The sequence below is a fragment of the Ambystoma mexicanum genome, chromosome 5q, assembly GCF_040938575.1.
Source record: "Ambystoma mexicanum isolate Mex_15411 chromosome 5q, UKY_AmexF1_1, whole genome shotgun sequence".
Taxonomy (NCBI): domain Eukaryota; kingdom Metazoa; phylum Chordata; class Amphibia; order Caudata; family Ambystomatidae; genus Ambystoma; species Ambystoma mexicanum.
In genome coordinates this window covers 1,372,925,604-1,372,949,015 of record NC_090933.1, presented here as the reverse complement: position 1 = coordinate 1,372,949,015, position 23,412 = coordinate 1,372,925,604, and the positions used below count along the sequence as shown (strand labels likewise).

Below are 23,412 nucleotides of genomic sequence, written 5' to 3'. Positions count from 1 at the left end.
AATACTTCATGAGTATATTATTGTAAACTGTATGATTGTACTCGGTTTTGTCATGCTCCACTGTGCAATATAAGTATATGTTGTTTCGCACATGTCAAGTGTCAATAAATAAACAGTTTAAAGAAAAGAAATAAAAGAAGTACAATGCAGTTCCTAAACAACCAATTTTAGCAATTCGATAATGTTTTGTGAAACCACAACAAGTCAATTAAGATCAGTAATTCAATAGGAAAGCGAATTAAAAGAATCCATTAATTACATTAAACTATATGTAAAACCCACACAACTAACAACTGGAAAAAAAACACACCCAACCCAATTGTGCACAATCACATAACCAAATCAGAGCCCCACAGCAGTCCCGCAAATACCCATGCAGATCATTAAAGGGTGACCAAACTCCCCCATACATGTCAGAGCCGTCTTTCTCTTTGTACAATACTTTCTCATATGCAGACAGCATAACCAAATAATGTATCCATTCATCTATCTGAGGCTTTTTCCTGGTTGTCAATACATTTAAAATGTGCTTCTGAGCAACCACCAGAGTTCTAAACAACCACATTCTTGAACAATAAGCAGCTCCTCTATTTCATCCACTCAACCACCGACCCAGCCACTCTCCACTTGCACTGCCTCCCTGGCAAACCCTGCACTGCGGGACTGTCTCTGTATCCCTACAGCCCCCCTTCCCAACACTTGTCTGCACTTACCTTGCACTTGCCACCAGCTGGCCCTATTTATTTATTTTTATTCTACTTACTTTGTACTGCACTTCCCCCCTCCCCTTTCCCTTGCACTTTTTCCCTTCCCCCTACCCCTGCACTTGCATGGTCTGAATGACACCTGGCCTAGTAGGATCGTTGTCTGTCTTCCCCTTGTTCCCCCCTCCATGCCTCGTCGCGCCTTGAAACACTTGTGTATAGGCGCGTTACAAATGCCATATCATATCATAGCATTGTATGTTTCATACATCTTGAAATACTTGCATCAATTCTATGCGATCAAGGATCTCTCTCCAAAACACCTGCACCCTAGTACAACCCCGCATGTGCACTAATGTCCCTCCCACCTGCCACACCCCAACAATGATCATCTCCCTGAAGGCCAAAGGAACACATTCTATCCAGGGTCCAATACAGCCTGACTACAAGTCTCAAGTTAAGATCTTACTCGGCATAGTAGATTCAATTGCCCCCTCTCATTCACTTTCTGACAAGCCACAGCCGAGCTCCGCAGACCATTTAGATCGTAAACGATCCCACCGAACGGCAACCACCATCTCAACTGGCATAAGTAGAAGAAACGACAACACCATCTGTGGTGGACGGTCAAAAATCTTGAAAAGATAAGGTTGTATTGGCCAAAGGGGTGCATGCAGCAAACTAATCCTCTGAGACAATAGAGTACACAACTCCATATATCTATGCTTCTCACTCCTACCTCGGCCATATTTATCCTATAATTTCAAAAACCCAAAGATCTGATCCCCCCTCCATCTAATCACCCACACACAGCACACCTTTCAATGCCCAACTATTTCAAAACAACAGCTTCTTATTCCTCTGAAAGGCTGGATTATACCACAGAGTGGCATCTATGCAACCAATTTCATCATGTTCTTTCAACTGATGAAGCAGTGCACCTTGAGTCGTCTACATAGTGGGTAGAGGTTTAGGGGACCGGGGCAACTTAGACAAAGAATAGAGATTCACAAGCTGTTAAATTGCACAGATGGATTTAAAGCAACAAACGCCTTGAAATTCAGTGGATGTGGGAAGTCGTGACCAGCTTACCTTGGTGCGTTCCCGTTCATGTCCTCCATAATTCCCTTTTGTATGTCATTGTGAATCCCTTTGCGTATAATATGCAGGATTGAAATATCCATATAAAATGTTTTGTTCACCCAGGCTCTGTGATCCCTTTTTCCTCATGCTTTTGGATACTAGGCGGTTCTAAATAAAAATGAATTGCACTATTTCTGCTGCATATGACCCCTGTTGCATTGTATTTGATCATTGAAGCACCACCACTTCTGCCATAATGTATGCTGCCTTTCCCCTATAGATGGCACTTCACAGTCGTATTAGATACTATGTCAGTAAATATATAATGCACATCACTACTACTACTGAGAACCATTCTGCCTGTTCTTGATTCCTGCAATTGTGAATATATTGAAACTAATAATGGGCTTCTCCTTTTATTTCAATAGGTGATCAATGCCACAAACAAAAGCAATAACAGTGATTGTTAAATTCTCTGGACTAATAAAGTGCAAAGCTTCATTGATACAATGTGTGAATTCCTAACATCTTAGAAGGCTACAAGATTGTGGTCCAGTCATATTTTCAGATTATTCAGGAACTGGGATTGAGAAAGCTATGGAATACATGAGGAGTTCTGTCCATTCAACACACTTCTAGGAGCATGCAGTAGCACAGAGCTACAGAAGATGTCTGCCAACTTTGTTTGATAATGATAACAACAGTGTATCAAAAGCCTTTTTAATTTTCCTATTATTCCTGAGAGAACAAATTTGAGTGATTTTTTTTAATGTATTGTCTGAATGTAAGGCTGTTTTGTTCAAAGTATTTTGAGACACGCCTGTCAATACGAATGGACAAATGGTGTCAAAGCACTGAATATTTTAAGCTGTCAGAACAATTTGAGAAGCAGTTCAATAGAAAGAGTCTCTTATTAAGAAGCGGACAAAATAAATTGGCTAGAACCCGTAACAATGCAGGAAAAGGTACTATGCAATAAATATACGTATTGTCTACCTGAAACCTTAGGAGACACACCTTATCAGTGTTCTGAATGTGGGAAAAGCTTTCTTTTGAAAGGAAATCTTATTCGACACCAGAGAACGCACACAGGTGAGAAACCTTATCAGTGCACAGAATGTGGCAGAAGGTTCAGTCACAAAACAAGCCTGATTCACCATCAGTTCTCGCATACAGGTGAGAAACCTCATGAGTGTGCTGAATGTGGGAAGAGTTTTTTTTCGAAGAGACATCTTTGTCACCACCAGAGAACACATACAGGTGAGAAACCATATCAGTGCAGTGAATGTGGGAAAGAATTTGCGAAGAAGGTACATCTTACTAACCACCAGAGAATACATACAGGTGAGAAACCTCATAGGTGCACTGAATGTGGGAGAGGGTTTACTCAGAAGGGCGGACTTCTTTCCCACCAGAGAACGCATACAGGTGAGAAGCCTTATCAGTGCAATGAATGTGGGAGAGAATTTGCTAAGAAGGGACCACTTACTTACCACCAGAGAACACATACAGGTGAGAAACACTATTGGTGCACTGAATGTGGGAAAGGGTTTGCTCAGAATGGTGGGCTTATTTCCCACCAGAGAACACATACAGGTGAGAAACCGTATCAGTGCACTGAATGTGGGAAAGCATTTGCTAAGAAGGGGCATCTCACTGACCACCAGAGAATGCATACCGGTGGGAAACCGCATATGTGCACTGATTGTGGGAGAGGGTTTGCTCAGAATATCCAGCTTATTTCCCACCAAAGAACGCATACAGGTGGGAAACTTCTTGTATGCAAAGAACGTAGGAAGAGCTTTATTTTGAAGGGAGATCTTAGTCTCCACCAGCGAACCAATACAGGTGTAAAACCTCATGAGTGTACTGAATGTGGGAAGAGCTTCCTTTTGAAAAGACATCTTATTTCCCACCAGAGAACACATACAGGTGAGAAACCTTATCAGTGCACTGAATGTGGGAAAGGGTTTGTTTGGATGGCACAGCTTAGTCTCCACCAGAGAACACATACAGGTGAGGAACCTCCTAAGTGCACTGAATGTGGGAAGAGCTTTCTTTTGAAGGGAGATCTTAATCGCCACCAGAAAACACATACAGGTGAGAAACCGTATCAGTGCACTGAATGTGGGAAGTGTTTTCTTTTGAAGGCAGGTCTTATTTGCCACCAGAGAACTCATACAGATGAGAAACCTCATGAGTGCCCGGAATGTGGGAGAAGGTTTGTTCAGAAGGGACAGCTTATTTTCCACCAGAGAACTCATACAGGTGAGAAACCTCATGAGTGCACTGAATGTGGGAAAAGGTTCAGTCAGCCCGGAGGTCTTCATTACCATCAGGTTTCACATACAGGTGAGAAACCGTATAAGTGCACTGAATGTGACAAACAGTTTGTTTGGAAGGGAGAGCTTAGCCACCACCAGAGAATACATACAGAACGAAACCTTATCCATGAACTGAATGTGAAAAACCCTTCAGTAAGAACAGAAACCTAATTGTGAGCATCCATGTCAGTGTTGTGAATGTGGGACATGCTTCAGTACACAGAGGACATGTATGTGGTGAAATCTCTGTTTCAATTGATGCTTCAGAGAGGAGTGAGCAAATTGTCAATGGTACGGAGTTCAGGATGGACAGTGAGGAAAAACTGCTAAGAAACTAACACCATCTGTTCCCTAATAACATCTGTTCCCAGTTTCATTTGGCATGCCCACAGCAGCTGATTATGATTGGTGGAATCTGTTTTTTTAAATGCATCCCTTCTGGCATATTCTGAATGAAGACTGCACCTTGTGTGTTAAACTATCCTTCCTATGGAACGCTTTGCCTGATGATCAACATTTTAACCTCTCGGTTGCCTTTGCCTCCATTGACCATTGTCTCCTACTTATCCCAAGGCAGGGGCACACAACTTGATTCACTGAAAGGCCGACAACAACCACACTACCATACCATGTGCTGAACTATCCATAGCTAAGAGCGGGTGGTGGGGCATCAATGCGAGAATTTCAGTAAAAAGAAACTAGGTTTTAAAGTTCACTTAAGATTACTTTTTGTATTACGAGTTTCACTCTAGCGTGATATGTAGCCTTTTAATGGCATTACCACTTAGATTTATTTGTATTATGTTCCTTCGTTTTTAAATGCAACTAAAACTGCACGTCATAATGTAAAGACGTAAACTATACCACGTAGGCTGTACACACCTGATATTACTGACTGAATGACTTTAGGCCAGGCAGCACTTAATCATTGTTAAACTTGTGACTTGGAGGGCCATAAATATTGTCTTGGAGGGCCACATTTGGCCCACGGGGCACATTATGTGCACCACTGGTCTAAGGGATGCCTGCACCAGAGACACAGCCTACATTTTGCAATCTTTCCAGCCTAATACACCATAAACTGCAGTGATGCCTTAGATATCAAAGTCGCTGCTTACAGAATGTGGCATGCCAGAGAGTTCCACATTCTCACCTATCCATAGCACCTTATCTTCTGCCCCTGGTCAGGCTAATGTCCCACAGCTTCAGATTTTACTGTCGTAAAACTTGGATCCTCTTGGGTATAGTTGAAAAATCAGCAAAAACGTAATAAATGTTCAGAGTTGTCTGTAAAATATGAGCAAGCCAATGGGATTTGACTGGCTAAAGCTGAACTCTGGCAAAACTGGAATATTGGTTGTTTGGGTTGCCCCATGTGTGCTTTCCTGGCCTCCTGCGTGCTCTAGCCAGCTACCTGGGTGTAGAAACTGACTGCAAGCGTTCACATGTTCCTTAAATGCCATGGTTTAGCAGCAGTTAATTTCCGCCTTAATTTATTGCAGAATAGCCCCCTTATCCTTCATACTCCGTTTCTGTGGGCTATGGCGATGCCATTTTATTTCCTTGACTGTTTGACTTGTGCAACAAAGCCTCATGTTGCACATACAGTCCCAGCCTGCTTACTTGCAGGCATTGAGAAATGTGCTGAGATCACTCTGTTCAAGTAGAATCTACACTGGCTTGCTGTGATCGCTCAGATGGGGATTAATAGTGCTTTGTCTGGCTGAGTGTGCCTGTTGTGACTCCCCGTTTTGAAGAATGTACTGCAACCCCCACCCCCACTGTTCTGCAGTTCATTCTTCCACCCTTGACTGTCCTATACCTTAAGCTCTAGCCCTCCAGATGAGCATTTCTCGTTTCTGAAGGTAGCAACGTGTAGTAGCCTTGGTTATTGTTTAATCTATATAGAAGGTATACCCTTGGCCTAGGATTGCAAGCCACCATATTGTCAGGATATTCAGAAGCTTGCTAAATACACATATCTTTCTCATTTGCCTTTCCTGACATTTTGCTGGATTCCCTTTCGTTTTAATGCCCAACCCCATAATCCTCTGGATGTGCAAGTGGCTCACAAAATGATCTTTTAAATAAGAAGGTGCTCCTAATACCCCCCCAGTCCCCACGATAAGTGGTATAAAGGCCATATTTACTCCCCAGAAATATAGCAAATACTCCCAACAAAACGATCAACTTGGAAGCAGTGGAAACATAGGTGTTGGCTTCACTACTTCCACCAGCTCGGCTTCATGGATAGGCACAGCCTAGTGACACAGATAGCACTAGCTGGCCTATATCTAACTTTAATTGCTAGGTGTAAAGAAGTGTGAATTGCAAAGAGACCCGTTTCAGTTACAGTGGTTTTTTAAAGTAAACGCATGCCTCCCCTGGGAATGAGTTACATTCTTTTAACCCCCAAAATGTAATTTTACTTCCATCTCAAAAACATAAGGAGTAAAATATTTCAAAATATCTGGAACCCTCTTTAATACAAGTGGAGATAAGTTGTAGTCTCATTTGGCTAATTAGACTACACTTGGCACAATACAATGTTCATCAGAGAATGAAATTCATAAAACTTGAATCTCCAGTTTTACTCCAGAAGTCAGAATGGCCAAGAAATGCATGTCTAACCTGGAGAGTACTTCTAGTTGAATGCTTTTTCCCCTTTTGTAAGAAATTGGTTTGGTGTGAAGGGCATGGAGAAGATGTCAAGTGTTCCATTCAATTATATTTCTGTAAAGATTGGAAAGGGAAAATGAAATAGAACAATTCAATGAGCTATAAAACAATATAACTCGTACATTTCTGCTTAAAATGAAAGTGTTTTAGGCATAATGATATTAGTCATTCCTTTCAAATTCCAAAAAGCAATAGTGGACAGAAATGTTTACCAAATAAAACTACTCCTGCATAAGTATCATGTCTAATTTAAACCTTACCCACCTAAGTTCTTAAACTGAATGAAATGCTGTTTATAAGAATATTGAGTTTCAGCCAATATGTCATTATGTGTTTAACATTAAAAGTAAATTGTAATACATCCATTTTTATGTTAAATCCTTCTTTTTCTGGCTTCACATTTGTGTAAACTGCTTCCTGGAACACTAGGCGATACATTAGTTTTAATTAGTGGGGTGTTTTATATTAGAGCAAATGTGATTGTGAACTTTTTTAACTTTCTTATCGTCCAGTTTAAATCCCTCTGAGTTTGACTATGGGTTACACATTTCTGACCACAACAGAAGTCCTATTTTATTTAATGAATTTGTGCGACATATAGTCAATCCACATTTCAAAGATAATGAGGTGTACCGTAGGTTGCAATGTCTTGTACAGCACATGGCACTCATCTCCACCCGTAGCTGTGAGAAGCTGGGTATTTGGGGAAGGAAATCTCAAAAAAAGAAAGAATTTTGGGGGGGTTGAAGGCAGTCTGGTCTGCGACTTGGTCAAAGTATGATTGGAGATGTTTGAGCTACTTATGAACAGTGGGTGCTCCGAAAATACAGAGAAAGATAGCATTGTAACAACTCCTGGGTTTCGGCACAACCCCTTCTCACATGCGTAAAAATCACCCTTTGAATGAATGACAAAGCGCACTAGGTCAGGTGGACATAGATGAGAGAAAATGTCATAAGACACCTAACCAAGGAGGGATCAAAGGCTAATGCTGGTGGTTTTGCCCTTTGTTCTCTGCAGTCTAGTTGGCAGACATAATGCAGAAACGTGCTAATGTATATATCGTCCACACTGCACGCAAACCTTTCTGGTGGAAAGGGTGACCAAACAGAAGCTCCAAGGCAAATAATTAAGCAATATGACCCGAGCAGCGGGGGCATTACCGACTCAGGTAATGCCCCGGGGCCCATAGTTATTCTCTCGGGCTTAACAAAGGCCCTGGGGCATTACATGAGTCTGTAATGCCCCCGCCGCGAGAGTCATATTGCTATTAGTACCCCGGCAAGCATTATCTGTGTGACCAGGGCACTAAAAGCATTTTTTTTCTGTCCCGAAGCGTGTGTTCCCAGCGCGTCCGCTCCCGAAAAAGGATCAAAACAAAGGTAATTGGGGTTAAGAGGGCGGAGTGGGAAGTTTAAAAAATAAAAGAAACGGACCTGCATCCCCGGCGAGGGACGAGGGAAGCCTCCAGCTGTGTGGCGACTGCCATCGTCCCCCACCGGGGACCAAGGCATAGAAGGTAAGTGGGGTGGCGAGGGCAGATAGGTGGGAGGAGGGAGGAAAGGGGAGGGAGAAAAAAAGCCTTATCTCTGTACCCGGCGGGGCGGTGAAGGTAGCCTCTCAGCCGTGGGGAGGCTCTGAGCGGGGATGGCCCGCTTCGAGCATCCTCATTGGCTGAGGGGCTGCCACGCCCCCTGCCGGGGACAAAGGCCGTGGAATCCCGACAGAGGGATTCCCAGCCTGGTAATGACTCGGTGAGGGCCAATCAGAATGGCTCTTTCATTCTGATTGCGTCCTGGCCGGATACTAATACAAATTGTATTATATTTTAAGGTTTTAAATAGTAGCAGTGAACTTAATATTAAAACACTGACTTCCTAAATCCCTTGGAACCTAATCATTAAGGTACAAAATATATAAACACAAAAAAAGTAGCTGTCCTCCTTCATTTTATCATGAGATATCTGGTTTGACAGGACACAGTGAGCTAATTAAACTGGGATGAGCTAGTCACATTCTGATAAGTGTGTGGTGGGGAGTAAATGGATCAGTCACCAATGACTATGCATGGGTGGCGCTTTGAAGTACAATTCTGTTGTATAAAGCGCCTTACAAATGAATAAAATAAATAGATGATGGACAATATACATTATAGATTAAGTGTAGGTGGGTCGTACGGCAGCAGGGTTAGGATGCAATCCTGCTGGACAAAGTGTTCTAGTGGAGGCTGAGCAAGTGAGGGACAGAGGCAGGTTAGAGACAAGAAAAACATGTTACTGTGAAGGCAGATAAGCGGTAGTTTAAAAGGATAAGGTGAGGAGATAGGCTTTCAATTTGGCCTGAACAAATCGTTGTGGACTGTTTCTCTGATGTCCAAGGGAAGAGATTTTCCATGAAGTGGAACCAAAAGAAAGAGTGGAAATGACAGGGTGCCACAAGGTTAGTCAAGGAGGTAGAGCAGAGATTATGAGAAGGCTTGTAGAATTGGAAAGCGGAAGTGTGAGGAACCTGAAGGCAATCTGTCATCTACTCCTTTTGGATCTTCCTCTCAGGTGGCCAGGGACGGGCTGTCTCTTTTGGATCCCGACCCTGGGGGTGGATATGTGAGGGAGGGTCACCTGGATGGAGGGACCTTGGGGAGTAAAGTAAAGGTGCCTTTGGTTAATGCATGGTATCCCTGTCCCTTGTTAAAATGTATCCTACCCTCCCCAACCTTCATAGGTTATCATCATTCTTCCCCACCGTCGCACATTCCCACTGTATCCCATTCAGGTCCCTTTAAGACTTGGGATGAGGAAAGGCAACTAGGAGTAATGCACACTCCTATCTGTGAACACCGCTTTGGTACTGGGCTGAGGAACAGGACTGTAGAACACCATTCTAAAGGTCAGGCATGTCCCAGTAATAGAGGTAATTTTAGTCAGGCAACAAACTTGCACCTGCAACCCCTTTAGAGGCTACAGGGCCATATAATAAGTAGTGACCCACATGAAGAAGGGGGACTGCCTGGGAATCCAGGGTGCTGTGAAGCAGGCTGCAGAGGAGCCGGTGAAAAAGACACCCGCAACTGCAGGAGAGCGGGAAGGACGTGAGGCGAAGAGAGTCAAGATCCCAGCAGCGAGCTGTGTGCCCCCAGCTGGAGTTGGTTAACACAGAAATCTCCACTACAGTGCAGAAGGCAGCAAGAACGCTCAGAAGCAGCGAGTGCGGCTCACTGGTGCTCCTGATGTGAAAGAGGGGAGCGAGCGAAAGCGGACAAGGATTGCGCATGCACCCGGAGGAGCTGCCACATAGCGGTGAGTGACAAATGAATGCACTAGGTGAATGGGTCTGGAGACCAGATGGACATTGAGTATTGAGAAAGTTGAAAAGTACTTACATTTTGAATATCGAACTAAAGAAAAGCCATGCACAATATATGAAAATACAGCACGAGTGGAGAGAAAGTGATTTGTATTTACGAACGGAATGGAAATAAGGAGAAAGCATTTTTTTAACAATGTAAAAACACATAAGCCAAGTGAAAACCGGTAATGAGAATTGGAGAAGTATGTGAAAGGCAGATGAGAAGCACTATTGGTTAGTGTGAAAGAAAGGTGGTGAAAGGAACAAACACCACAAAGGGACCTGTATGAAAGGCACGTGTGGGCAGAATCAAGAGACTGCCAAGAAGAACGGGAGTACAGATGGACTAATGTCACAAGTGCAGAAAGGAAACATATGGTGGCAAAGAAGTTCAATGAGAATCAAAGAACATTATAAAGTGCCAAGGTTTATTAGTTGCGTGACCTGTGATGGGTACAACTGCGCCTAGACTAAATAACCCCTACTTGGAGCGAACCAAGAAAAATAAAGTGATTAAAGTAACTTTGCCTCATAAATCTGAAAGTGAATGACGAGAAGGAAAGCCAGGTGAATGGTTGGAAAGCCTGAAAGATTACCATTCCTACAGAAAGCTGAATTAACTACAAACGAATTTGGTGAAGGGAACCCTGAGGTTGCTTGGAACTGTGTTGAACCTGGGGAAGGGAACCCTGATGTAATTTTGAACTGTGTTAAACTTGGGGAAAGAGAGCTCCAAGACTTTTTTGGAAATGTTTTGAACCTGAGGAAGGAGCTGAAATTGTAACTGGTAGAAGCTCGGAACTTTATTTTTTATTATTTTTTATTATTTTATTTTATTTTATTATTTTTTATTTTATATTATTTTATTTTTTATTATTGAAATTGTAGCTGGTAGAAGCTCGGAACTTTATTTTGAACACTGTTTCTTTGGTTGTTAACATCCCTACACATTGTATAGATTTAGTTGTGAGGGCAAGCATAGGTTTTGGACACAGACAGACTTCTGAATGGAACTTTATGCACAGACTATCCTTAATTTTTTAAAGTAGGGAAAACCCACCTTTGCATAGGGCATGTTAGGCGTTACTCCATCCTGATATTTGAGAAATAAAAGCTCCATTTTAGAAAAGTGCATCTGTTGTCTGTGTCTTACGTCATGATGCCTTCATCAAGGATAGATATGGTGGTGCCTCACCGTGCATAGATTGTGAACCAGAAACACAATTTGAAATCTGCCCCTGTTTTCCATTGTCATCTATCCCGCCTGGTCATAGTAAAAGGAAGTAAACGTGAAGTGAAAGAGTTCAAAGGGATTCCTGGTAGTGAAGTTAATAATGTTGTCAAGAGGGCAGAAAGCATAATTAGGGAGACCAAAGAGGATGCAGACACAGTAATCCAGTTTGAAGAAGACGAGAGTGTGTAAGAGATGCTTGGTGGGTTCCATGTGATATCATTGCGGCAAAAATTGCTGTGGTAACAAAATATTGCGGCAAAAATGCTACCGATTTTGCGCCGCAGTACATCTAAAACATGCAGGGACACCCATGCAGCCCCGGACCCATTATACCATTTAAGGGGAGTGGGGAACACTCCCATAACCCCCGCTCCCCTTAAATGGCATAATGGGGCACACTTTTACCAGGTCATTTTTGCCGCAATCTTTTTTTACCACAACATTTTTGCTGTGATTATATTACCTGATACCGCTTGGTGGTGTTGAAAGGATAGAGGTGCCTGATTTTCCTACTATTTAGGCAGTAGAAGGCAAGCCACCATTGCCATTTTGGAGATGAAAATAGAGAAGGTGTGAGAAGAGTCATAGATGATGCAGAGGTTTCTATCCAAAGAGGAGTAGGGTAGAGTGCCAGGTAGGATCTGGATCGGAAGGGGGGGGGAACTAATGAAAGAAAGGCAGTTGGAAATGTGGATAGAGAGCTTAGATGAGAGTTCAGGAAAAGAGAGGAACATTTGGGTGTCATCCACAAAGAGTTGGTAGGAGAACCCAAAACAGGAGATTAGTGCCCCAAGAGCAGAGGTGTAGAGTGCAAAGAGGCGATGACTCAAGACAGAGCCTTGTGGAAACAGGAGTGAGTTGAGAGGTGTTCTTCCAGGAGAGAGAATTGGCAATGTACTAGGTATGAGTCAAAGCTCCCATTGCAATGCACCCATTACTAATGTGCACATATTAGCAATGTGCCAGGTGCAGCACATCCATCTAGTACTTTTCTCTATTGATGTTCACCCCTTTAACAACAGCAGCTTTCCTCCCACATCTGTCGCCTTACCTTCTATCACGAGATCTTGGGGATATATATAGGCATCATCACCAGCCTAAACATTGGCAAACTTTTAAAGCCATCACACCTCCCAGTTGTTTCCTTCCTATACAGGTTACTTTGCATCCTTCAAACTCAAAAAAACATGTCCTAAAAGTCCTTGTAGCAAGCTGTAATTCTATACCTGAAAAGCCTGTTAATATGGGACATGAAATGTTTAGTACAAGGATTTTTAGGAGCTGTCCTATTATTTTTCTGGATGGACAGCGCCGTTTGTAGGAAATATACAGAGTGGAAGGAAAGAAGAGATTATTGTTGTTTTTTGGGATTCGTTGTGAACATGTTTATAGCCGAGTTATTAACTTGAGGGTGTAATGTGCTCTTGGGTTTCATTTTCAAAAAATCAAACGCTGCCGAGTGTTTTGGTGTATCTGGTTGATTGTGGAAGCAAACCTTGAAATCTATCTTTCTAACCAATTTGAACAAGTTAATCATCTCCTGATAACAAGTAGTGTTTTGTACTGTAAATACACCAGTACAAAACATTACTTTTTAGAGAACTAGGTTTAGAGTATCGTTCTGTATTTTACTCAAACGTTTGTGGACATGTTCAGTACTAATGGATCTAATTTGTGCTCCTGCTCATTGGTTCTCTTTGTTGCCTCTTCTCGTCTTCCAATGTCTAAACAAGCAACTGTATCCGAGGATGTGGTTTGTGCCACACTCGTGGAGGCCTCCACTGGTGTGGTACTCACCACAATCTCAGTATCTGGTTGAGGTCACTGTTCACCCTCACTGTTCAGCACTGTTGTTTTAGATATACAGAAAAGCAACAAACGCAAACAATACTCTGCATTTTGGAGGTTTCCGTCCAGCACATTTGAAAGAGAGATTGCCCTACAGGCAATTTGTAAGGCTGAAGAGGATAGTATCTGATGTAAATATATTATGAAAAGAATATGACACCACGAGTGACCATTTCTTGATATGGGAATTTCCAGAGGTTACATTAAGAAAGCGGTAGAATGCACTGAATCACATCAAAGAGAAGAACTCTTAAACCCAGAAAATAAGGATTATATTCTACCCATAATCCATACTATATAATATTCTACACAGAGATACCATTCAGTTGGGCCATTTGCTACAACAACGTTCTCCCAAACCACCCATTGTGGCTTATAAAAGAAGGAAACATTTCAGGGTCCATCTTATCAAAGCAGAGGGACCTACTGGAAAAACCCAGAGGTCCCTACAGAAACCTAATACGGGCTCTTTTCCCTGCTTAAATTGCCAATGTTGCAGTAACATCATTAAGGGTGATTCCATCAGACATCCTCACAATGGGAAGAAAATAAAGCTAAACCATTATGCTACCTGTGACTCTCGAATGGTCATCTATGCCATTTGATGTCCATGTGGCATATATTATGTGGGCCAGAAAAGCAAAGGAAAGGTGGACAGATCATAAGTCCAACATCAGGACATGTAATGAAGCATCACCAGTGTATAGACATTTTCGGGAGAGACACCACACCATTTCACAGATGCGATGTGTACTTCTGCAAGTAGTACACTCCTTGCCAAGAGGGGGTGATCTACATAGGAAAATGACCCAGAGGGAACTCCTTTTAAATACAGAAGCTAGACTCATTGGAACCATTACGAATGAATGAATAATTCTATTTTAGCCCATTCCTTTAATGTTCCTAATCATTTTGCATTCAGTATTGTCTCACATAAAGTGTTGCTCTTTGAAAAATATAACAGTGTCAGCCACTAGGCGAACTCTGTATGCAAAATTATTGATCTTGAGCACATTTATGTTTTCAATTGAATTACCATAACGTCTGATTTAAACCTAGGTTTTTGAAGATTAATGTCCTGACCATTTTTTACAATTCATGAATTGGTCGACATTCCATCCTGCCATGTGTAGCAAATAGTTGTAACTAAATTAGATTTGAACTTACATAAGTGTTGTTCCTTGATTTCACACCATGGTGCCAGCTATAAATCATATCCTTTTGTAAAGAGTGAGTAACTTGGAGGACACCCATGTAGTCCTTCAATCGAACCAACTATGACTATGTGAACTTTGACTTCTCTTGACTGTGTATTTCAAGAATTTGGTCATTTCCTCACTTTTAACAGAAATGTCAACTACTATGTGTCTGAATATCGAAATCATTTTCCTTTAAAATCATAACTAGCAAACCAATTTATGTCTCCAAATGTCTCCTTTCATGTGGGACCTTACCAGATACGTATCTGTTCAGTACGAGCCACACATTATAGTACTACACTAACACCACTGCAGACATGTATTCACATATCTGGACTTCCCTGTGGAATTCTAAATGAATGAACCTTCTCTATGTAGAGGTTTGATCAATTCCAAGATATTATGAGAGGTTTTCCTTAGAGCCTTGAACCAGATTGTTTGCCCTCGCATTCCCATTCTCTCATTAGGAGATGAGTGAGTGGGATGCATTTATGGAGTTCAATCGTAGGTAGGCAGGCTAGCAGCAGGTTACCACTTACCGTACAATCACTTTTGATATCTCTCGGTTATTGTGACCGTGGGACACATACACTATCTTACAGGCTGATTTAACCTGTATATAACTTCATCCTTTCCCTGCCTCTAGGTATAGTTTATCACAGGTTGTTTTTAGAGTTCCCATCAAGGGCCTCATAGACTTTTTAATACAGATGTAATGGTCATGATTAGCCACATTAGTAAATCTATGAGCTGGTGGTTCCCAACAGGATCTAAAATGGAGTACAATACAGAGTTGTGATGACATAAACACGTCATTGCACTCTACACGATTATGATACATATAGCTGCCATTTTGCATGGACATGTTGGTTATGGCGTTCAAGTGCGTGCAGCGCTCACTTGGACACAGCACACTGCCCCTCGTAAGTAATGAATCCAGAGTCGAGCGGGATGATTGGGCTTCCTTTTTTAAGATCTAATTAAATGCACAGACTGTGCAGTGACAATTGGTCATCTCTTTTATTTGTTGTAGAATTTCTGAATAGACCTAATTACCGACCTGGTCCAATTTGTGTAACTCTTAAGGTATGTCCATACTGATCTTGACTTTCAAACCTTTCTGGAATACCACAGTTATGATAGGCAATTCTCCTATATACTTGAAATGAGGCACACTGGATAGCAGGCAAGGGTGTTCTTGTTTATTTAAGACAAGAACTATACAAAGTTACCTCTAGCTCGTTGCACCCCCCAACTCCAGCAATAACTGTCCAGCTCCCTAGCATAGCTGAATCCCAAACATTCCAATAACATAAAAAGGTTCCAGGTACACATAGATACCCAGTAAAACACATCTCCTTTTCTCAGACTAATTCTAAAAAAAAAATTGTTTTTATTTGATTCTTTTGATCAGAGCAACCCTGCCCAGATTCCAGACTTGAGCACGCAATTTCACAGCACCCCTCAATTCTTCATCACCTGCACAGGTTCAGAATATAACAACTCTCCCTTCCCTTCATCACTCCTTGTTTCAGTTACATGCACCTCAACAGCCTTCCGTTCTCTCCTCTAATTTTCCCTCTTCACCCACACGTCCTTAATAAGAGTTCTCCTCAACTCCTCCACTGCACAATCTGATTCCTTTGCTCTCCTCAGGCAGTGGGTGGCGCTCTAGAGATTCCTTTCATTCCCCTCCTTAACTGAAAGGGGCTCATCTCTGTGACAGCATGAGGCACCATGCGAAGAGCATACAGTTTCTCTCTCACAGCCACCTTTCTATCCTTTCCACATGCACCTGCCATCCTCTCATATTCCATTATGCATCTATTCAACCTCTCCACTGCTTCGTTTACCTGCGGGTGGTGGACTGCAATCCTTTTATGCTTTACACCACACCGCACCAAGTACTCCTCAAAACATCCTCCAATAAACTATCTACTATTACACGTCAGAATGGAGTTGGGCACACCCTCATTCTCAAATACACCCTGCAAAGATTCCACAACTGCTTGTCCAGTAGCTTCTTGCACAATCTTAAACTCGGTCCAACGCGACAACAAATCTAACATAAACAGGACGAATTTTTCACGCACCCCAGCAAGATCAACCGGCCCCAAAACATCAATGCCCAAACCGCTCCACACCTTCTCTGGAACTTCCATCTTCACCACAGGCTGTAAATGTGCTACCATACCCTTGGCAGACGTCTCACACTCCAGACTCTCCCATTAGCCTCTCAACATCTCTGTCAAATCCAGGTAACCAATATTCACATCTAAAAATACTGTCTTGGTTTTTGTGACTACGATGTGCCCTTCATGGGCAATTTTGACCAATTTCTTCCTCACCACTCATGGCACGATTGTACTGCCCCACTGGTACAGTAATCCATCTGTCGCACTTAATTCTGCACAAACTTCCTGGTATGCCTTTTCCTCACCACTCAATAGCCTCTTCTCAGGCCAACCTTGATGCAAAAATTCCACAACTCTTTTCAACACAGGCTCCTGCCTGATTGCTTCACTCCACTCCTCTCAGGATATTGCACCATCATGAGTTACATGCACCGATTCAGTTATCATTGTCTCTTCACTCGCTTCGGCAACCCCATCCTTGACAGGTGGTCTGCCAAAACATTGTCCCTTCCTGGGATCACGTCCATTAAAAACCTATGGCCCTGCATTCTAGCTAGCCATCCAGCAACTCGCCTGGAAACTATCCAAACGTTTTTTTTCCAAAAATCACAAAGTCTCATGTCTGTTCTAATGACAAACCCTTCTCTCCACACAAAGTTTTTGAATTTCTCCATAGCCCAGTGGCAAGCCAGAGCCTCTTTTTCCAGAATAATCCCACTCAGCAGCCCTCCACATCTTTGATGCATGGGTGATATTGTATGGACTTTGTGCATTGTACTGTGTTGATTGTCAGAAGCGGCTGGTATTGTTTCGTTTTGCTCTCTACCAGTGCGGCTTGACGATCTTGTGTTTGTCCTTGGACGCCTGAAGATGCACGCACGCACGGGCAGACGATGCTCTGTGAGATGCACTGCCAGCCGTGGAGAACTCCTTGGCGAATGCTCCTACTAAATTCAGCCGGCTTGTCTGCGGCCGGCTTTGATCTGAAGCAGGCTGGTTGCTGGTTGCCTCCTTCTTCCCCCTTTCATTCGAGCAGCGGAGCGCGCGTTACAACTGACGATATGGATTCTCGGTGCTTACACAGGGGTAAGCCCTGTTGACTGCTACGAGAGGAAGTGGCTATCTGGGTTTAGAAGCCAGCTTCCCTGTCCTTGTGGTTAGCAAACCTGCCTTGAGAATCTGTACCCCCAAGCTATTTTGGACGGTGGATCAAAATTGTCCTGTTGCAGCACTTTAGTGGAGCGGTGACTGCGGACTGGACTGTCCTTGTACCATGTACCGTGTTCCTGTCTGACTCTGCTCTTGGCTCCATGTGTAGAGCTTGGAAACCAGTTTCCTGATATCGAGGATAGTAATCTGTCCTAAGATTTGGAATTCCTGACCTATTCCTGATCGCCTGAGGAAACTGGGTGGGTGTGGGATGGTGAATGTTGACTTATTGTCTTTGAACCGAGTCCCTGAGTGCCGAGTGTCAGACTGAAGTGCGAATTCTGCCCCCTGAGAGCTGCGGAGGATCAGTGCAGTCTCATTCGCTGATCCTTCTGCCATAAGAGCATATAGCCATTAGAGTGGCTTGGGTCTACTATTGGAAGTGGAGGCAAGTGGAGTTGTCTGGAGGCGACTCTGTGCAAACTGTGAATTACAGGTGGCCCATGTCTACGGCGACATCCTGCTGCAGCTGTTTGTTTTTGGAAAGGAGCTCCCGTGCAGCATTGTGGCGAATGCTTCTTTAAGGATTCTAAGGCAGTGCTAGTGGTGACGGCATCCCTCCTCCCACTGCAAGAATTCTACTCCTCTACAAAACCCACTTCCTCCACAAAGTGGAGGCAAGTGTAGTTGTCTGGAGTTATCTGGGGTGCGGCTGGAGGAGCGCTCCTGTGTGGTGTGAGTTGGAAAATTACATTGGATGTCAGCCCTCCGAGTGCTAGAACACGTCAACAAGTAAGGAGGGGGACAATCGATGTTTTCGGGCAGCAGAGTCCTAATCACTCAAAGAGAGGAAAGAGTGGAAGAGTTAAATGACTCTGCTGCCCTGGATGTGGAGGACTTGGAAGTGATCGCCAATATGCAGGAGAAGATGGGAAAGAGGGGGATGAGAGGTGGTGAGGGGATCCAGATCTTGGGACAAAGTGATTCAAACAATCAGACCACCTTGGATCACCCAATCCCACAAGAAAGTACTCAGTTGCCTACCCCCACTCAGATGCCTGTGAATTGAACAAGGCCAGGGAGTAGTCCTCGAGTAAGCGTGCAAACAACCAACCTCTGTTTGGGAAACAGCAGATGAAGGGAGCTTGGTGATACCGGATTCGATCCGGTTCATCCCTTGGGGACGAGTATGCCAGTCATCCCTACAAAGAATTAAATGGATCAGAGTCCCCGCTGCCTGGGAGCACATTACCCCTGGACTTTATCGACACATCTGGTGGCAGGGGTGACATTGAGAACCTAGAGCTTGCAGCCCACCTGGCTAAGGAACTGTTAGGACACAAGGGCTAACTCCAGTAGTGGTGGCTTGACATGTCATGATGCAATTTAGTCTTTCCGACAATATACCCCTCAAGAGTACAAAAGGACAGATTGAGGAGAGTACTGCCCGATAATATGGTACACCCTGGTACTCCAACAGCTGGCTGCAAGAAACATTAACCAGATATTAACATGTGGTTTAAGGCAATGGATTCTCCAAAACAAGATGCTGAACTGATACTCAGAAGCAAGAAAATCAGACTGGGACTGAATAGTTCCAAGTTAGATTGGTGAGTACCCTGAAAACAAGAAAAGTAACTATTTCAAGGAGTACGGAAAAGCAAAAAGAGAGTAAGAACCAAATAGTTTTGTGCTTACCAAATGAGTGACCTGGATGGATGCTACAGAAGAGATGAGATTGGAGTGGCAGTCCTGGAAACACAATGGGCCTCATTACGACCCTGGCGGAAAGTTACCGCCAGGGCCGTGACTTTACCGCCATGGTGCTAACTACGTTAACACCATGGCGGTAAGGGGATTTACCGCCCCATTCCGACCTTGGCGGGGCGGTAAATCCCCAATCCCCATTTACCCTTCCCCATTCCCATTTTTGCCCCATAGGGCATAATGGGAGTGGGGAAGGCGTTAATTACGCCACCGTAAAATACGGTGGCGTAATTAACACCAAGTTCCCTTACCGCCATGGATTTTTACACCCGCTAGAAGCAGGTGTAAAATCCGCCATGGCGGAAAGGGAACTCGTGATTGGCGGTAAGGGGTCGGCGCAGCTAACGATGGCGCTAACCCCTTACCGCCAGGGTCGTAATGAGGCCCAATGTCTTGTTTTCCTATACCCGCCAGCACGAGGACGCCTAAGGAGTTTATTGATCCAGGCGCCGTTGCGCTGATGTTCTTTGATCCTTGCGCTGATGCGCCAATGTCCTTTGATCCTTGCGCCGATGCGCGAGCGTCCTATGTTCAGTAGTGACTTTCAAAAGTTCCAGAGGGAAGATAAGACACAGGCAAGACTTGAGGAATGAGGTGTATGCAGTCCATGGAAGTTCCAGATTTGACAATGAACGGGTAAGACTTGAGGAATGAGGCGTATGCAGTCCATGGATGTTCCGAGTTCGACGATGAGCAGTTAAGACTTGAGAGATTAGACGAATGCAGTCCGTGGACGTTCCGGGTCTGGTATGAGCAGGTAAGATTTGAGGGATTAAGCGAATGCAGTCTGTGGTCGTTCCGGGTCTGATATGAGCAGGTAAGACTTAAGGGATTAGGCGAATGCAGGCCGTGGACGTTCTGGGTCAGGTAATGCAAGAATGTCGAAGGCAATGACAAGAAGGAAGCATGAAGGTCACAAGGCAGGCCAAGGGTTCAATGAGCCAGGAAGACAAGATACAAGGTTTGTAGCTTTGAAAAATGACAAATTCAGAAGCACCGCCGTGCGCGGGGACAAGGCTTAAATACAAGTCAGCTGACCGCACGCACAAGACGGCGCCTTATGCCTGAGTACCTACGCGAATACAAGGGCCGCCAGTGTTTCCATGGCAACCCAGAGCGTTCTGTGAAAGGACGCGCAAGAAACGACACACCACGGCTTTTGAGGCTTTACAGACAACCTCGATTTGGATCGAAGACTGTTTGCTCCACTGGGGCTTCTAGACAGTTTGTTCTTGTGTGAGCTCAATCTATGATTATCCAAAGAGGCATCCGATGGAACCCTGACAGGAACTAGCAGATCTGAAAATGAAGATTGACAAACAAAAACACTTAAGTCTGTCAAGAGTTAACGACTGCCTACGAATTATTGATCAATCTTTGTTGCAGGCTGATGTAACCGCCAAGAGATTGGAGATGGAAGGTCGGGTCCCCATAAGCATTTCCCCCGGTGGTGCAAATGTGTGGGGAAAATTCTTCCGCTCCAAGAAATGCAAATCTTTCCACGGAGGAAAGGAATAAGGAATGCAAAGAATTGAAAAATCCCAAGAGCCAGTTTACTCCACAAATAAAATCTGCGATGAAGGAGAAAGCTCTATCCAGGTCAAGGTGAGTAAGCCAGGTCTCCGAATGGGAACAGGATGAGGATATGGTATTTGAAGGATCTGGCTCTGGTTCCTCATCCTCTATGGGATCCTCCTCAGTGGACTGTCAGGATTCTGGGAGAAGGAAAAGGGGGAGAATGAATGCTCCTGGGGTGGAGGCAAACGCGCTGGTGCAACAGCTGGTGATGGCTTCACTAACAACTGCGTTAGCTCCGTTTACAAAGCTATATGAGGCAAATCACAGCTCTGTTCAGGACCACTATGCTCTACTTACCAACAAGAGCAGTAAGTTGGTAGGACCTTAAACCCTAGCAAACAAATTTGAGATGAGGCTGGATAGAGAAGGGGAAACTTCAGCATCCCGGCAAAATAGACTTTCTAATTTGGCCCAGAGATAAATGACTGATAAAAGCCTGATGATGGAGGCTCTACTCCAGGATTGTAAATGGATGAAGGAGCATTTTAAGGAGGCCCAACAAGCTTCTAGCGTTCCACGAAAATAAATCCAGTAAAGGTAGGAGATCAGTCAGAGTTGGTGGATGCAAATGAGGAGGAGAAAGTGGTGGTGATGGTGCGGGACGACCTAAATGTTGAGATGGCTCTTAAGGAAAGTGATGTAGTTTCCGTTTTTAAGCCGCAAAAGGTGGTGAAAGAGAATAAAAGGTTCGAAGGGGGTTGTAAGGGAACGGAAAGAAAAAGCCAAAAAATATGCCAGGAAACTCAAGAAGAAGATCAAATGGGTCCAGAGCGTTTTTAAGACATCTTCGCTCGATGGACAATGTGCCAGCCCCGAAAAAGGCAAGGAAAGAACTGACCTTAAAAGAGCCTGTGATAAATAGTGACGTGGTGGATAGTTTAGAGATGGAGGAGGAGATTGAGGGAAATTCTATTCCCATCATGGACTTGAGTGATCTGATTGTAGAAATTGAAGGGTGGAGGACGGTGATAGGTGGAAGGAGGTGAGCCTCTTATAATGGGAAACCATCGAAAGTCAATTTATATTGATCCCTATATTCCCGACTAAGTCCAGACTGAATTTGGGTGGGAAATCAGCACCTGGAATACCAAAACCTCCTGTGAAAGGGGATCAAAAAGGTTGCAGGATATTGAATTCCGCCACCTAAAGGGAAAATGAAGCCTGGAAGCACCCAAGTCTTCTGTGCAACCAGACTAAAATGGAGGTGGGAAATTGATCCGGGCATCACTAAACTGCCAGACTTAACCACTGGTGAAAAAACAAGTGTAGACACCCAAAAGAAATCCACGGTGGCTTTCATAACATTGGAAGAAAAGAGAAAGGGTTGCCCACTTTCAACCTTAACTAAGCCATCGGAAAACAATAATGAAAATAAGGCCAGAGGAAATTATGTACAGGCCATTGGTTGAGAGAAAAAGGATGACAAAAGCAAAGTGAATTCTAATAGAGCAGAAAAGCCTAAAAATCTATGTGGAAAGTATTGAGGCCGGCCCAATATGCCCGTGTTAAAGAGACGGAATGTGATGAGGCTGCTAAATTGCATTATACACACCTACAAAATGGCCTCAAGAGACATTAGAATTGTGGAGTTTGTGGGAGAGAAGCAAATGGATTGGATTCTTTTACATCTGTTCTCCCAATCTAAGAAAGGTCTAGTCCTGTCAGTGAAAGAAAAATGTCTGCGGCTGGGATATGAAGTGAGCGACTACCACGAAAAAATCAAAGCTAGTTGTAGGAAAGCAACTATACTTAGGGAATCAAAGAACAATCCCCCCTCAAAAAGCATGCCGCAGCAACGCGGTACATAAGGTAAAAAACTGGAGAAAAATGCAAAAATAGAAGACATAGTAGCCTCTTATGCTAAGACGGATCTCACTACGTTGTACTTCACGGTTTCTAACAATGAAGAAAAAGGGAGTTGGGACACGGGGGTAAAAATGGAGGTGAGGGGAGCTTGTGGTCCTGGTTCGAGGGTGCAATCAACAATCCTAGAAGGGAATAGACTCATAAGGAAAAGAGACAGGATGTATTGAAGATCGGATGTTGAAACACCAGAGGGTTTCTAACTCCATTTAATGAAAAAGTTCCAGGTTTGGAGTGATTTGAAATTTTGATATTCCAAGAGACTTGGTTAATGAAGAGGCTTGATCGTGAAGGGTATGCATTGTGTTTAAATGTGTCATACTTTCTTTTCTTTTATGTGATTTTTGAGTTTAAGCAATTCTTGGAAAGTAAAAATATTTTGGAATCTGTTTCACTAATTGATGTGCCATTTGATGGCAGTTAAGAAACAACACAAAATAAAAGATCCTATTTAAAAATTATTAAAAAATCCTTTTTTAAAAAAAACAAGGACTGTTTTCAGTA

The 23,412-nt window shown here is 43.5% G+C and overlaps 1 protein-coding gene across 1 annotated transcript in view; it reads left to right on the top strand.

Moving 5' to 3' along the window:
* LOC138498167 (zinc finger protein 84-like) overlaps nucleotides 1-23,412 on the top strand; it is a 408,351-nt gene that overhangs the window by 51,081 nt on the left and 333,858 nt on the right. The window contains exon 3 of the mRNA XM_069622046.1: nucleotides 2,216-4,126. Within this exon, the coding sequence (XP_069478147.1) occupies nucleotides 2,741-4,126 (1,386 nt within the window). The 5' untranslated portion in view covers nucleotides 2,216-2,740. The remainder of the gene's footprint in view (nucleotides 1-2,215; nucleotides 4,127-23,412) is intronic.